The following is an 18296-nucleotide window of genomic DNA, read 5'->3' as shown; positions in this document are numbered from 1 at the left end:
ATGCCAAAGGTCTACTTTCAAGTGTCAGTACTAATATAGCAAGTTGGGAAAGTAGAACATTTGGTGATTACAAAAGCTCCTGAACTAGGCAGAAACCACTGTTTTACATGGCAACCAAGATCAGACTAACAATAAGTATTTTTGGCTAACCAGTCCGAACAGCAAGATGCTAAATTAATGAAACAAACGTGGGCATTGTTTGGGTGTTACTGACATCAACTACAAAACAGAAATGAACAGAAATTGAAAACTATATTGTCAAATACCATTAAAATAGCCAAATATATTATTTCTAGGTAAAAATCTTTATAACTTCACATACTATAAGTTTTCTTTCAAGAACTTACAGTTTGGACATGCATGAATGACTAAAACATACATATAAACATGTATGTCTGACTATAACATAAGCTCCATGAGGGAAGGTATTTTCTTTCAAAAACTTACAGTATTTGAAAGAACGAAAATCAGCTTCATCTAGCACAAGGGAAATAAATACACGAGGTAACTGAATGTTACAACCAGGGTGAGAAAGGATATCACACTGTCATGGTGGGAGGAAGGGTGGGTGGGTAGAAATACCTGTTGTTGGTTTTTAAGTAGATCATAGCCAAAGCTAGAGTAGCACCTGGACAAGTCACATCCACATTTATGGTATCGCCCTCCTATTAAAAAGAGAGTTTATGCATGTAAGAGTTCTGAATTACTATAAAATTCCTCTGAATAATAGCTATGCTTAAAATTAACATATTTACCAATGTTAGCATGAACACTAGTATTTTGCAATTTACTTCCTAGCTTCCAGGATTTTGATCTGTTACTCTGATGTGTACTTACTTTGATTTGATAACTTGGAGATTTATGTTTCTCCCTATGCATTCCTGTTTGAAAGCGCCTATGTCCTCCAACCATGTACTGATAGAGCTGCTCAGGCACATTGAGATCAGACATACCTATCAAATTGCTGCCATGCTGGAAAAAGAAAATAACAGACAAATGAAATCTTACGGAGGAAGATTCATAACACATACTCATGACAAATATAAAAATGAACTAATTTCAAAGCAGGGTATTTCAAGTTTTGGGGTTTTTTAATTTCCAATTTAAAACAAATATTAATCATGAGAAAATAAACTATTAATAATTCTCATAAAAGTTTTAATAAAGTATGTTCAATTTTAAGTACTTTCTTAAAAATACCTAAGAGCTTCAGAGTTACATTTAACAATAAAGGAAAGTATTAGTTATATAATTGAAACCTGAACTGTAAATACCTGAATACTTTCATTATTGTACTTAAGAACTTTTCCAACAAAAATAACTGTGATAATAAATAGCAATTTATTGAATGCTCTATGTCAGGCACTATTTTGTGTATTTAACATGAACGAAGAGCCGTATCAAATAGCTACTAGTAAAAACACTATTTGTAAATAAGGAAAGAGAGGCACACAGGGATTAAGCCCAAGGTTATACGGCTATTATAGTAAGTTGCAGGGCTATATATAAAACATGGCCATCCGGCTCAACAATCCATAAGCTGATTAAACAACAGACACTAATGTAGTTAAATGACTCGACTCATGAGTTAGGACCAGAATTCAAGTTGCAATTCCCTGTATGATTATCTTCCATTGTACCACCAGCCTCTTTACCTCATATGCCAATGTGAATTCAAGGCCCCAACAGACAGTAAACCACAAGGTGGATTTCCAGAACACATAGAAGAAAAAACTCCTTCCAATATAACTTACTTTATCTCATTTAGCTTGGCCATAACAACGTATTGGTGGGTTCTTTTTAAGGGAAACCACATTTCAGGTGAAAGAATTATTTAATGAAATGTTTTTGGTAATTCTGTACCCACTTCTTAGATGGAGTTAAAGATGGATCAGCCTGATACTGCATTTTGTCACAAGGCTGATGTTACTGGGGCAACATTCTGTGATAGACAGTGATCATCACTATGGCAAAAGAGGATTAGGGTTTGTTTCCAGAGGTTACTATAGACTCTTAAGGCTCCCTATCATGTATGTTTAAACTAGTTTCTGTTTTCAATTGTAGTAGGTGGTCACTTATTCATAGCATGTCTTGAACTCTTTAAAAAAAAAAATCATCCCCCTTAGTTTGTTCATCAACACTGTAAGCTGGAGGAAAGAAATCTTAAAACACTACTCTTCACTACAGTTTCTCTCCATTTGCAAATCTGGTACTTTGAAAAATATCCAAAAAGACATAGTAAGGGACAGTATTCAGCTTTAGGTGTCAAGGTTATTTGTCTCAACACTATGGATATGTCTATTACTATATGGTGGGGAAGGCACAGATTATGCTTACCCCCAAGCAGACCATGCCCAGGGCCAAGCCAGCAGCTAAGGAGTATGACTCTCTGTCAGTGCAGTATTCCATTTCAGGACCAGGAGGCCGTCCTGTAAAAAGAAAAGCAACACAGTTCAAACTAGCCTCTCAAAATCTCAACTCACAAAATTCTTAGAGTTAGCTTTCTACAAGTTGCACTGGAGATACGAATGGAATATAACTCCATTCGGAAAGTTATAACACTATAATAAATGGTGTCCACAACTGTAGGTTCACCTACCAAAAAATAAAGGCCCCAAAATAATCTTTTTAATTTGCCACTTTAAGTCTTCATAAGCAATGACATTGAAATACTGTGAAACTTTCAGTCTTACCAAAAAAACTACTTAGTAGAAAAAAAATTTTAAAGGGAAGAGTATTCAAAAAAAGTTTTACTTAAAAAAAAAAAAAATTTCAACTGGGTGTCGGACCTCATGCCTATAATCCCAGCACCTTCAGAGGCCAAGACAGGTGGATCACTTGAGGCCCGGAGTTCAAGCCCAGCTTGGCTAATATGGTGAAAGCCTGTCTCTACTAAAAACACAAAAATTAGCCAGGCATGGTGGCAGGTGCCTGTAATCCCAGCTACTCAGGAGGCTGAGGCAGGAGAATTGCTTGAACCTGGGAAGCGGAGGTTGCAGTGAGCTGAGATCAGGTCACTGCACTCCAACCTGGACAACAGAGCAAGACTCCATCTCAACAACAACAACAACAAAAATTTCTTGCATTTTGCTTTCTTTATTTTCAAATCCTCTCATCACATGTGGTGAAACATGTTCAAATGATAGTAGTGAATAAGGATGTCACTTATGTTCTTAAGTTGCTAAATGTTATGTTTAGACACTTATTTCAAGTCTATATATTAATAAGCCCTACTATGATAGAATTTTTGTGTATTAATCCTAGAAGTTTGACTGGATACAAAACTCACACTTCTAAAAAGCACCCTATAACTCTAATGCTACCCTGCATAAAACAACAAAATGAACTATGTATTAAAACCCTTCCCTCTGAAAAAATGTTCACATTCCCGAAATTTTATCCCTATAGGAAAAAAATACAATTAAAAAAAAAAAAAGAAAAAAGAGTTGCCGTGATGGCTCATGCCTGTAATCCCAGCACTTTGGGAGACTGAAGTGGACAGATTACTTGAGATCAGGAGTTCGAGACCAGCCTGGCCAACATGGAGAAATCCTGCCTCTACTAAAACTACAAAAATTAGTCAGGCGTGGTGGCAGACACCTGTAATCCCAACTACTTGGGAGGCTGAGGCAGAAGAATAGCTTGAATTCAGGAGGCAGAGGCTGCAGTGAGCTGAGATCACACCACTGCACTCCAGCCTGGGCAACAGGGCAAGACACCATCTCAAAATAAATAAATAAATGATGAAAATTTTAAGGGAAAAAAAAAAATCACGCAAAGGTAATCAGTGTAATGTTTATACAAAACAGTTAGAAACAATCTAAAAACTTCTAAAAGTAAAAAAAAAATAAAATAAATTAGGTATTTTATAGACCATCAACTCAATATTATACAAAATTTATTTCTAAAATAATTTATAACAATGATCTATAGAAACAGAATTTTAATGTACATTATGACAATAATTACATAAAAAGGCATACACATATGAATTTAAAATGAAATCTTTTATATACGTATGAAAGAGGTATGCCACAGCTGTGTGACTGTGCAGTGACATCATTAGACATCATCATGATATAGCCAAAGAATGGTAAACTACTTTGCAGATGAACCTGCTTTAACAACCACTGTTGAATATTTTCTGAATAAGTGTTTTTCAGATCTATAACTTATGCTACTACGTATTTTGATAGGAGAAACATTACAACTTTTGTGAATAATTTCATTTACCATTACAGTAGACTAAATTATGGGTCCCAATCTTCACTGGTTCTCTCTTAGGTTTCTGTCAACACCACGAGAGAAACACACCCTCCAGCCTGGGTCCCAGAATAAGGCAGGTGAGGCAGAACAGCAGCAGAGCAGCCGGCCTGCATATGTACAGCTTAAAGCAGAGCTGCCTGGGCCAATGTTATGTCTGTTTGTATGTAGCATCACTGTGGCAATAGCTATCTGACACAATTACACTAAAGAATAATACATCTTTAACAATATATTCAGAAATACATATAGAAAAGATCTTGAATAGGACATGTAAGTATGTAACTAAATTGCTGAGCATACCAATAACATTCCATTTGGCAGAAAAAGATGACAACACATAATACAGACTTCCATAAAGTTTGGACCCAATAAAAACCAGAGAAAATGTTCACCAAAGGGTGTGCACCTTACCATTTCCAAATTCAATCACCAACATACCCACCAGCATGGAAAGGAGGAAAGCAGGAGTAGCGCTATTATCCAACAGAGTAAACACTGTGATATTAGGAAACAAAACAATCTATTCTGAGTTTTAAGTGCAGGCCGCTGCTGGACACTGCTGGTAAAGACATAGCAGGATAACAGCATACTCTCATATGTGATTAAAACCACAGGTACCTCATTAAATGTGACCACTGGAATTTAGGAATGAGCTAGCAAATAAACATGGAGGCTAATAACCTGCAGTTTACATTAGCCTTGGATAACATTACTTAGAGGTTTTTTCTTTTAATTAGTACTAGCTCATTCTGTGCTCAAAAAAGCTACTGGTCTTTCCTTAATTCTTATCATTTTACTAATCATTTTTACTTAGGTTCATGTGGAGTGGAAAGCACATGCCTATGAAGATTCAGCATTATTTATCCCATACCTATCTCAGCCAACAGGACTTCAGCAGTATGTCTGTGAGCTGTCCCTTGATATACAAGGCCAATGCCAACCACTGCAGCCACTTGAACATTGTGAGGAACATCCAGCTCTGTGGATGTTGGGGGTAAGAGAGCAGGAATGTGAATGCTAAGAAGTCGAGTAATAGACATATCCATAGTGCCTAGTTTTGCAGCAGAAACACCAAGCAGCAGTCCAATGCTTGTCATTTCATGGCCCTAAGACAGAAACAAAACAAATACATCATTTAAAATAAAATACTGCTTGCCACTTTCAGTAAGTACCTTTATGTTGACAGGCATGGTGAGAGGCACTGAGAATGTAGTGGTAAACTAAACAAACATGGTCCTTGCTCTCACGGACTTTTAATGCCTTAATAGGAAAAAAAGCGTTAAATTAAAAAATATAAACAAATACATTATTAAAAAGTCATACAATAATAAAGTACAAAGTACTATGAAAGAGTATTTTTAAATGGCTTAATTTAGATTGGGAGGGACTAGAGGATTATTAGGGATGAAATCTCTAAAGATTATACAAAGAAATTTATGTTAGGACCTGAAGGATGAAAATACATTAGCCAGGAAAAGTGGCAGAAAGGGGGACACTCAAGTTTAGAAGGTGAGGAAGACTGTTTCAGGTGCTAAAACAGCAAGTAAATAAATGGCTCAGAGGTAACTCAGAAATAAACCCTCACATTAACATCAACTGACCACAAGGGTGCCAAGACAATTCAATAGGTAAAGGACAGTCTTCAAAAAAACAGTGCTGGGACAAGTGGAAAGACACATGCAAAAGAATGAGGCTGGAGGCAACACAATATAACAAGTATTGGCAAAAATATGGAGAGATTGGAACTCTCATGTATCACTGATGGGGTTGTAAAATGGTGCAGTCATTCTGGAAAACAGTTTACAGTTCCTCAAAAAGTTAAAGAGTTGCCATATAACCTAGTAATTCCACTCCTAAGTATGTGCCCAAGAGTAATGAAAACATACATCCACACAAAAATATGTATACAAATGTTCATAGCAGTATTATTCATAATAGCTAAAAAGTACAAATAATCCAAATATCCACCAACTTATGAATAAATAAAATGTACATTCATAAAATATTTATTCAACAATAAAGAGGATGAATTGCTGATAGATGGCACAACATGGATGAACACTGAAATCATCAGACTAAGTGAAAGAAGCCCATCCCAAAAGACCACATTTTGTATGACTCCATTTATATGAAAGGTCCAGAAAAGGCACACCCATAGAGATGGAAAGTAGATTAGTGGTTGGAAGGAAATGAAGTGAAGGTGGGGAGTGGGGTAGAGGAAAGGGGAGTCACTGCTAGTGGTGGGTACAAGGTTCATTTACGGTATGACGAAACGTTCTAAAATTAACAGTGGTGATGGATGCACAACTCTGTGAATATGCTAAAAAGCAATGTACTATACACTTTAAACAGTGAATTGTATAGTATGTGAATTTTATATATTTATATAAATGAAGATTCTTTTAAAAATAAGGCTGTGAAGTGAAACAGTTTAGTTTTCCAGGGAGCTAAAAAAGCCAATCTGTATGGTTGGAGTGTGGGGAGCAAGAAGAGGAGTGGGGCTGGGTGCAAAGGCCCACACCTGTAATCCCAGCAATTTGGGAGGCCGAGGTGGGCGGATCACCTGAGGTCAGAAGTTCAAGGCCAGCCTGAACAACATGGTGAAACCCCGTCTCCACTAAAAATACAAAAATTAGTTGGGTGTGGTAGCACACACCTGTAATCCCAGCTACTCGGGAGGCTGAGGCAGGAGAATCACTTGAACTTGGGAGGTGAAGGTTGCGGTGAGACAAGATCGCGCCACTGCATTCCAGCCTAGGTGACACAGTGAAACTCCATCTCAAAAAAAAAGAAAAAGAACAGTGGTACCAAGTAGGGCTGGAGAAGTGAACAGGGTGACACCAGCTCTTGGAATGTATATTCCAAAGGGTCGATCCCCCTTTGCCCTATGATGTTGGGGATGTTGGCCTTGTTCTAAACCAGTTTCCCTTCACAGAAGTTCAGCCATTGTGTGGGATCGGCATAAGGTCCTGGGGCAACTAAAGGTATCTGGCCAAAGGTACAACTTGGTGTTATCCGAAGTCCCCGACAGCCTATTCAGGTGTCAGACAAAGACTTCCAATCTTTCCTATCATGTTTTCTCTACTGCTCTTCTGAGAAATGTTGCTTGGTTATGTGCCTGTTTGACAAACTGCTTTTCAGGGCAGGATGCTGGGCTGTGCCTGATGAGGCTAAATAAACTGTCAGCCAAATGAGAATTATAGACAAATAATATGCAGGGACCCCCTGGACTCATCTTAGTCTTGAGCTCATACAGAATTCAGACAGAGAAATCAAAGCAGTCGACAAGGAGGGTCAAGGCTGAGCGCAGGTGAACACAACTACTCCTGCTGGCTTGATCCTCCCCCGGTCATGAATAACAGTCGAGCGCACAATCATGACCAAGGCAAGCCTGAGAGTCGCCCTGGACTGTAGGACAGCAGAGGGAAAGACTAAGGATGCCTTTTTCTCCCCTCTCTCTTTCTAGATGGGTAGGCTGCACTCCTCTTAAGTGCATCTTGAGACATTGGGACTCCTTTGATCCTCAGACTCTGAAAAAAAAAATGCCTGGTATTTATTAGTACCAAGGCTTGGCCCAGCTAGAAGTTGGAAGATGGGGGAGACCTAGCCAGCTGGGGGAAATATTAATTATAATACTATCCTATAGCTAGATCTCTTCTACCGCAGAGAAGGAACATGGTCCAAAATTCCATACGTATAGGCCTCTTTTGTCCTGCGGGATAACCCCAAGCTCTGTCAGCAATGTTGAATCAACCCTGTACTTACAGCAGTGATATCCAGCAGGGCAGAGTTAAACCAGACAGAGGGTAAAAACCAGTCTGCCTCCTTAGAAAAGAAGGCAGAGGCCCCCGCACCAGCACAGGTCCCAGCTCCTCTTGGATCATCTTATTCCCCTTACCCAGGCCCCCTTTTAGACATTCATTCTGTTAGAAGAGCTCAATCTGGATGCTCTCCAGCTTCACTTCTTCCTTTACAGCAAATATCTAGTGAATATGGTCCTATCAATGTACAAGTCCCCTTTTCTTTACAAGATTTAAGGCAGATAAAAGGAAATCTACGAAAATTTACCTTGATAGGTATTCCGAAGCCTTTCAGTACTTAACCTCCTTGTGAAATTTGTTTTTTCTCGCCTAGAGGCCATCAAACTCCAAATGGTCATGCAAATGGAACCCCGGTTGATGGCTCCCTTTTATCAGGAACCCTTATATAGGTCTCTAAGAGAGACCTGACTGCTGTTTCCCAAAACAACAACCCCTGTCAGTATGAAGCAGTTAGAACTGTCATCACACTGATCCTAATGGAAGTTAGATGTACCTTTTTAGAGCTGGGATTGATAGGAATAGGAGGCAGGTACATTCTCAAGTGAAACTCAACTTTTGAGCCAAGGACAGTCGAAAGCCTGAAAACCAAGCTACAAGTTGTGGATAAATCCATGGACTGAATTGAGAGCTCCCATTCCTGTTTGGCACACTCTCTCCTAATTGGTCCTTATCCTTCACCTACTTACATATACCTACCCTTCCCCAGTCTCTAAATGGTGCTTTTTCAAGCATACTCACAAACCAATCAGCATGCACTTTCCCATTCCAAGCCCATAAAAACCCCTAGACTCAGCCTTGTGGCTGGCGACCCACCTTCGGGTCCCCTCTCGCTGTTGAGAGCTTTTCCGTCACTCATTACATTCTACTCTGCCTTACTCAGAGAATAAAAAAAAAAAAAGGGTAATGAGAGATCATTAATTAAATGGCTTTGACCAGGGAAGTGACATATTCTGATTTACACTTTAGAAAGATTATTCTATGTACTGTGAGACAAATGGACTTAGCAGTACAAGAATGAAGAAAGAGGCCGGGCGCGGTGGCTTGAGCCTGTAATCCCAGCACTTTGGGAGGCCGAGGCGGGTGGATCACGAGGTCAAGAGATCGAGACCATCCTGGTCAACATGGTGAAACCCCGTCTCTACTAAAAATACAAAAAATTAGCTGGGCATGGTGGTGCGTGCCTGTAATCCCAGCTACTGAGGAGGCTGAGGCAGGAGAATTGCCTGAACCCAGGAGGCGGAGGTTGCGGTGAGCCGAGATCGCGCCATTGCACTCCAGCCTGGGTAACATGAGTGAAACTCCGTCTTAAAAAAAAAAAAAAAAAAAAAAAAAAAAAAAAAAGAATGAAGAAAGAAGAGCAAATAGAGCAATCAAGAGCTACTACAATAGGCAGGTGAGGCACAAAGCCAGGCAGCGGGAGCACAGGTTCTCACCTTGGTCAAGTAGTCATGGATATTGAGAGTCGCCAGCTTGGTAAGGTGCCCATTCAGACCCAGAGCCATGAGAAAGCCAGCATACTCATTGGCCAGCTCAGCATGCTTGGGCTTATTGTAAACAATCCAAGCTGAGTCGATCTGGGAGGCAGGAGCTATCTTCAGGCCAGCAGCCACACCATTATGGAAACTGGCCCAGCTTGTCATGTTGGGAGGCACGTCGATGTTTCCACTATTAAGGTCTACTGTTGTGTTCCGAGGAGGGGCACGCCCTATCCAGCCAAACAAAATTTAACATTCAGAAAATGAAAATTCACAAAACCAAGATTGTTAAATTTAGATCTTTGACAAGAAGATTACTTACATTTTCTACATTCAAAACCATTAACACCAAAATGCCTGGGGTTACAGGTCTCTATAATCGCTTAAAACTTTTATACATGTGAGTCAAACTTAATACAAACTGGAAAAACCTTCTCATTGTCTAAACAGTTCATTGTCCTTTTTGTTAAAATGTATGGGGGTATGGGGCTATACAATAAGATAACTGATGCCAATTTAATTTTATACAGATATGATTAGGATAATCACTGCTTTGAAATCTTTTTTTTTTTTTTTTTTTTTTGGGACGGAGTTTCGCTCTTGTTACCCAGGCTGGGGTGCAATGGCGCGATCTCGGCTCACCGCAACCTCCGCCTCCTGGGTTCAGGCAATTCTCCTGCCTCAGCCTCCTCAGTAGCTGGGATTACAGGCACGCGCCACCATGCCTAGCTAATTTTTTGTATTTTTAGTAGAGACAGGGTTTCACCGTGTTGACCAGGATGGTCTCGATCTCTTGACCTCGTGATCCACCCGCCTCGGCCTCCCAAAGTGCTGGGATTACAGGCTTGAGCCACCGCGCCCGGCTTGAAATCTTTCAAACAGTAGGGAGCTTAATTAGAAACCAAAATGAAGACTAACATCACCATTAAACTATACAAGTTATAAATCCCAACATCTGACTGATAACATTGGTGTTAATTTCAAATGTTCTATCCTATACTTTTCCCTGGACATTAAGGAAAAATGGCATCTGAAGAAGAAACAAAAACCAGGCCTGGTGGTGCGTGCCTACAGTCCCAGCTACTTGGGAGGCTGAGGCATGAGAATCATTTGAACCCGGGAGGCGGAGGTTGCAGTGAGCCAAGATCGTGCCACTGCACTCCAACCTGGGCAGCAAACAGAGACTCCATCTTGAAAAGAGAAAAAAAAGAAACAAGAACCTTTATAAATCAGCTATAGCTCTTACCTATAAATGCCCCCCCATATATATATATATATATACACACACACACACACACACACACACACACACACACACACACAAATATAGATATCTAATTATATGCTACTGTTAAAAATGCAATAGCTTTGTAAAAAGCATCCTTTTATAGACTTGAGTCATCCAGCGAACTTCAAAAGAGCATTCACTAAATTTAATTTTATGGTTCATTTATTTAAGACCAATGTAAATTGTATGTTCATAATGCTATATGTTCTCTATGAATTTTTTCTTGATTCTTTTCAATCTACATTGTATACAGCAAATATTGAATTTTTTAATATACGTTTTGAATATTATCTTGTCATAGATAAAATAATTAAAATAAATATTTTAATTACTGTATAAAGTTATCCAGTTCACTGGAGCTTTGAAAATATAATTTTAAAAGAGTTCTAAGATGTAAAATAAATTTTAAACAGTGTCTTATTTGTAGTATGTATACATATGTGCACAAAGCACAAAGTAAGACTTGTCTTTACTATATGCTTTCTGTGCCTAAAAGCTAACTCAACCGCCAGTGTTAGCACCACAATGAGTAATAAGTTCGTAAGTTACATTTGCACTTTCTCAAAGAAGGCAGTCATATCCATATGAAAAACTGAGTAACCTTTCTACAATATTCATTCATCATATGCATAAGACATAATGTTTACACACGAGAGAAAATAAAATGCAAAGGGTAAGGCAAATTTTGTCCAATGAGAACATACAAAAGTACAACAGGTCACATCAGTGTGGGTTAAGCAACTATTTAAGAAAATATTTTTTTCTAAATTAACAGGATAACCTTTCCTTTTGGCCTACCAGAATGACTAAAAGAATAAAATATTAATGTCATAAGCACATTTTAAATCATGAAAATTCAATTCAATGTATTCAGAAAAAAAGATGCATGTATGTATGTTTTAAGCCCACCAGGTATCATTTGAGTACTAAATCACCCAGATTGAATACATTTTAACAACTGCCAATTTTGCATGAGATTTTCCTTTTAACCCACACTTATTATATGAAATCTTTCATAAAAACAGCGGGAAAGACTACTAAAATGAACATCTATATACCATGCCTTCCATCTAGAATCAATCATTGTTAAGATTTTGTCATAGGTGCTTTACCTCCAAGAACAATTTAAATATTAAAAGCAACTCTGCTCACAATGTCCCTCAATGAGATTAGGGCTCTAAATAAGCATGATACAGAGATGGGAATAAGTTCTTCACTTAGTCAATCTCATTTCCTGCATGCTACTCAAAGCACAAGCTTTTCACAAATCTGAGTGGAACTCTGGATTGTTTAAACTATGCAATCTAAAATATATAATTATGCTTGCATATATTATATACTACAATATATATTACATTATATATTATGTACCACTATATATACTATACACTACTACATGCATCATACGTACATTTTGTACAGGTCTCACAAAACTATATATACTATAATAGATTTTCAATGATAATTTCAATTACGCAATTGTCACCTTTAGAACATATTCAAATCAGCATTAGGTGGACATGCACTATAAAACCCATTGTAATCAAGACTATAACTACAGTTGTATATGGCAGAAGTAAAAACTTATGCCGACCAGAAAGGCAATTTGACATGTTACATCAAAGCCTTAAAACCATTCATCTTGCTGTCCTAAGAGTTCTACTTCTAAGTATTTAGCCTAAATACATAGGACAAATATGCCCCAACAATGTTTATAATACCAAAAAACTGTAATTTCCAACAATACCAGGCTGCTTCTATAAACTATGGTATATTCACTGAATGAAACACTCTGAAGCAAATAAAAATGAATGTATCAATTAAAAACACATGTATACCATACATACAATTGTAAACATATAGTTATTTGCTAAATATAAAAAGATCTTCACTGTAAATTTTAAGAAAAATATCTAAAATAGATTTAAATTTTCATAATTAAACAAACATAAAATTATAAATATGTGGAAATAAAATTGGGAAACATATATACTAAAATGTTAACAGGAGTGATGCAGAAGAGTGGGAGTACTGTAAGTAACCATTTTTTCTTTTTGCTTAGTATATTTCTTGATTTATACAGTGATCATCTGTTCAAACTATGACATAAGACATTTTAAGACCAAATATTTTTACATCTTATACTTAAGATTATTTACAATTCAATAGCCTCATCATTATCAATAATATCTTTCTGAACTTCTCCAAGTGACTTTTTATATCTTGAAATCATTAAAAAGCAAGACTAAGTAATGGCTATATTCTACTTCTCTCAAGGTTTAGTTTGATGTGATATCTGGGCTTCGATAACCACTATAGCAGCTATTAGGAGTATTTAAAATCACTGGGAATGGAGGGAACATTTCTTTTGTTTTAACTAATTTAAAGAACTCCACTTAATGCATGTATGTAACCGGTTTCCTTTCTCATTGAGCCCAGAATTTAACATACCAGTCAGATTCAATTTAGGAATAGGCAACGGCTCTGTTGGAACAGGATGGTATGAAAACAAAGTAAACATTCCTCGTCCTACAGGAAGAGCCATAGTTCGCTGACACAACTGGAGCAATCTGTAATTAAAGTAAAAACCAACATATGAAAATTTTTAAAGCAAAGCCCAATTGAAATATCATCTGTAAGTATTCCAAAAGAAGGTGTACTGTGTAAGATGAAGTTGTCTCAAAGTTAATTCATACAAAGATGTGAGTGAACTACCCAAACGTGATTAATTTTCATTTCAATATTTTTGTTCTTACTACATTCTTAGGGATAGACATGTTTGTTTTGTTTTGTTTTGTATTTACATTGAATGAAAACCACCTGGCCTATAAATCAAGCCAACTCTCTCTAGGCATCCAAAAAAAAAAGAAATTTAAAATTCCACTCCAATTGATGCTAACCTTCTCAAAGGAAAATACAGTACTTTTGGGGGTTTTATCACTGTCTTAATTTCAGTCTAGCTGTCCTCAGTACATGTGGGATCCTCCTCCCATCCCTTTTGCCAATACAGCCTCAGAAGTGCTCTGTGGCCTAAACACAAGAAAATAAACAAGGTCCCTATATTAGAGCTGAATGGATTTCATGGTGCCCCCACAGAAATACAACTTGGTTTCACTTACATGATGGCTAGGATTTATAGGACTAATCCCATTCTACTGTGAAATTAATTACCACTTTTCAAATTGTTCCTATGTTAAAATAGCTTAATGCTCCATATAGCCCCTTAAAAAAAACACAGAAATTTTGGAAGTGGGGCATTTATAACTAGGAAACACTTATACAAGCTATATCTAAAGACACAGAAATATCCCTTCATAGGCTGACAGTGACTAACATTTTCTCTGCAGACAAAGCTATTCATAACCACACTCTTTCCTTAACCATACACACATAACTGCTTTTCTAGCTAATTGGAAAGGAAACTTCTGTTGTCTTAAGATTCTTTGGGAGCGCAACCACCACATTAATTTGGGATCAGGAAAATTCAAAGTCAAGAGGCTGCTGACTTTCTATGGGCTGAGCCCATAGAATTTTTTAGAGGAAGTCTTACACATAATTCACTTCGACTTTGCAGAAGTAACAAAATTATAACTAGAACAATAATACTATATCCCCTAAATATAAGATGCCACTGATAAGATGAATCATTATATCATGAGATACTAAGAAAGAAGCACTGCCAATTAAACTGTGACACCAATTCACTGAAATACACATTCTAATTTCAGAGATATTAAAAAACGAAAATATTTGAATGTTAGAATCAATGAACTCCACTACTAAGAATGGTTCTCTGCACTGAGCTTTAATATGCACTGGGCAGTATTCTAAGCGCTATGTAAAAATAATTCACTTGATACACAGCACCATCCCATGAGGTACGCCTGTTTTTACAGATGAGGCAGCTGAGGCAACTAGAGGTAAAGTAATTTAACCAGTTAGCCAGCACAGCATAGCCACACCTGGCTCTAGAGGCCATGCTCATAAATCCTATGCTCTAAACTCAACTTCTGTCACTCCATCTCTTTATTCATGGGTGACTAATAACTGGGCTCATATGGAAACAGTTGACAGGGAAATCACAACTAATTCAGATCTTCAGCAGCCTGTGGCTAAGTGTGGGTGACCTTTCCCTTCAAAGTAGTACTATTAAAAAAACTAAGGAGAACTAGAAAACAGTGGCAGGTGAACAATAAATGATAGAGAAAGACAGATAAAAGAACAGGGAAGAATTTTAACATAGAAGTGTCCTAAGAGAATAGCTCTGAAATGTCATAGGCATGTGATATCATTTACCAGTAAGTCTTAAAAAATTTATCAAGGGATATATCCTGTGCAGGGAAGTGGCAGAAGAAAGGCTTATGTATTTTGCCTTATCTTTTTATTTCGAGTATTATCTATCATATCCCAAAAAAAAGAAAGAAAGAAAAAAAATACTGGTATAAGTTTAAACTACATTAAAACAAAACCCCACTAACCTCAAAATCTATTCCAGATCAAGACACAGAAAAACAAGTCCAGTGTTTTATTTGTAAATTCTTAAGGTAACTTACCCGGCAAAACAGTTTTAGATTCACCTTTTCTAAAGAGTAAACCGTTATATGTATTTCAAGAGGAGGAAGATCTGAAACAACAACTATGTCCTCAAAAGCCAAAGATTTTTTGCTAACACATGTGGTTTGTTGAAGTTAGATGAAAACTTAAAACACAGGGCATATTTTAACTTGAAAGTATCTTTTAAACCTTTTTAGGGTTTTAAAAGCTAAAAACTTGAAGGAAGAACAAATATAAACAAGACCCAAATGTAACAATAAAACGCGAGAAGAGATAATACAGTGTTTTCTTTCACCTGTTTTCCTTTTCCTCAATGAACTCGTGGTCGCTGAGCTCTGGGTACTGCACTACATTGACGCGGACAGGATGGGCACTCTGAAGAAGCCTTCGCACATCCTGTACCCTTAAATCTTCACTCCATATTAATGACATGACCTCATGATTCATGTCATTCATGCCGTCATCTTCCTCCTCAGTTTCTGTTCCTGAAGGAACATCTGATGAGAGCACCTGAGTAACAGACTTCATTATAATAATAATTTAAAAAGCCATCAACATGCAATTACTGAACATGAGGATATACAGACTGATGTGCCATGACTAAACTAGCCATATTTTCACTAAACAGAGAAAATATGTTTTCCAAAATAGGGATGGGTTAGGGTTGCAACATATACTGGGGCTCTAATCTACAAATATTTTTTAAAAGTATTATATTGCCAGCCAGGCATGGTGGCTCACAACTGTAATGCCAACACTTTGGGAGGCTGAGGTACTGGATCACTTGAGGTCAGGAGTACCAGACCAGCTTGGCCAACATGGTGAAACCCTATCTATAATAAAAACACAAAAATTAACTAGCTGGACGCAGTGGTGTGTGCCTGTAGTACCAGCTACTTGGGAGGCTGAGGCTGGAGAATCATTTGAATGTGGGAGGCAGAGGTTGCAGTGAGCCGAGATTGCAACCCACTGTACTCCAGCCTGGGTGACACAGTGAGACTCCATCTCAAAACAAACAAACAAAAAGCATCAGATTATCTATACTTGGAAATATTTTTACTTGAACTGAGAGAGAAAGTTTCAATTTAGGACAACAGTCAAGAAGCTGGATACAAGCAGAGAAATATTGTGAATAAATGGTAAAAAAAAAAAAAAAAAATCTAACTACATCCTAATCATTTTAAAAAAGAAACAAATTATTTCAAGTAGAATATAAACACCAGTCACTGCTAATAATGCTAATTTAAATACTGTCTGTTCATTAATAGAAGGAGAAAGAAAAAAGACAGAAAGGATAGATACCAAGGGCTGGGGGAAGTCACGCAATGAAATACTTTCTTATTTTGCTACTTGAAATAGATAGGATCATGGTTGGATTTCCACATTTTTATCTGTTTTCTTTTTTTTTTGAGACAGGGTCTTGCTCTGTCACTCAGGCTAGAGTGCGATCGTGTGATCATGGCTCCCTGTAACCTCTACCTCTTGGGCTCAAGCAATCTTTCCACCTTAGCCTCCCAAGTTGCTAGGACTACATATGTGCACCACCAACCCAGATAATTTTTTTTTAATTTTTTGTAGAAACAGAGTTTCTCCCTGTTGACCACGCTGGTCTTGAACTCCTGACCTCAAGGAGATCCATTCACTTCAGCCTTCCAAGTAGCTAGGACTACAGGCACATACCACTATACCTGGCTAAATTTTTTTTTTTTTTTTAATTTTTAAGTACAGATGAAGTCTCACTATGTTGCTTAGGCTGGTCTCAAACTCCTGGGCTCAAGCAGTCTTCCACCTTGGCCTCCCCAAAGTGCCGAGATTACAGGCGTGAGCCACCACACCCAGCCAGTTTTCACTATTTTTTCTAAATGTGTTTCCAATAAAAATTTCTTAGAAGGAAAAGGACTGAATGTAGCAAAACAAGTAAGAGGGTAAACTGGTTGAATGTCATCATGTTCTCATAAGTCCAGCATGTGCTTTAATATGGGGCTTCCCAGTCCAAATAGTTAACTCTAACTGCAAAACAGATGTGAATTGCAAGGAATCATATCATATTCTCTCAAGAGTTTTATACACTTAACAACTCCGAGTTGAAATGTTAAAGTTTACAACATTTAATGGGAAAGCAACAAGGTTAGCCAGGAAAAAAATTTAAAAAGTAGATATAACCAAATAATCACTTTTAGTTAACAAAAATTCATTTTGATTCCTATAAAACATCTAAATAAAAATAAACTGTATTCTAATGGATGAGTTAGCTATAGAATATAGTCTCGAATAATAACATAAATTTAGATGAGGTTATAAAATGTAGTAACTGAACAAACAAAATGACATTCAAATACAGATTAATATTTTAATGCTAATAGTGCTGAACTGCTCTTTCTCATAGGAAAATCATATTATAAGCAAAAAGATTTGTTTTCTGTTTAAAACAGGACATAAATACTAATTCAATGAAGAGCTGTGACTGAGATGCAGATTAAAGAAGGGATGTGCTGGGATGACTCTGTTGGGGATTAGATGCCCATGGGAACTGACTCTGGTATGGGTCCACATAGGCAACTCTGAGGTTAGGAGTAAGCTTTGATACAGGCTCTGAAGAAGCAGTAATAAGGCCTAAGGTGACTCATAGTTATAAAGTACTGATTATTATGTATTGATTCAAAAGCTACTAAGAGGCAAGGCAAAATTCCCACTGTCTTCTCAGGGACATGAAAATAAAAGAATCACCAGGAATGGAATAATCATTCCTGAATCTTCCTTGATGAGATTCTACCGTTTATTTTTTAAAGTTAACTATTATTTTTAAAAGTTAACTAGAATTCTAGAATAACAAAACTTTTAGATAAACTTTTAAACAATGAAACATTTAAAAGTTTCATTTTTAAGCTTTAA

The 18296-nt window shown here is 37.3% G+C and overlaps 1 protein-coding gene across 3 annotated transcripts in view; it reads right to left on the bottom strand.

Annotated features, from left to right (window-relative positions):
• ANAPC1 (anaphase promoting complex subunit 1) overlaps nt 1–18296 on the bottom strand; it is a 114440-nt gene that overhangs the window by 32051 nt on the left and 64093 nt on the right. For 2 of the 3 annotated variants that reach the window (XM_032243687.1, XM_032243689.1), the window contains 7 exons: nt 15700–15926; nt 13302–13420; nt 9521–9792; nt 5138–5372; nt 2338–2429; nt 838–972; nt 583–665 (listed from right to left, as the gene is read on the bottom strand). In XM_032243687.1, coding sequence (XP_032099578.1) covers nt 583–665; nt 838–972; nt 2338–2429; nt 5138–5372; nt 9521–9792; nt 13302–13420; nt 15700–15926 — 1163 coding nt within the window. The remainder of the gene's footprint in view (nt 1–582; nt 666–837; nt 973–2337; nt 2430–5137; nt 5373–9520; nt 9793–13301; nt 13421–15699; nt 15927–18296) is intronic. The other variant, XM_032243688.1, reaches the window with a different exon arrangement.

Source organism: Sapajus apella, unplaced genomic scaffold (genome assembly GCF_009761245.1).
Source record: "Sapajus apella isolate SASKATOON/1434 unplaced genomic scaffold, GSC_monkey_1.0 scaffold52, whole genome shotgun sequence".
NCBI lineage: Eukaryota > Metazoa > Chordata > Mammalia > Primates > Cebidae > Sapajus > Sapajus apella.
The sequence above is the reverse complement of the archived record's forward strand: the minus strand, read 5'-3'. Positions and strand labels throughout refer to the sequence as shown.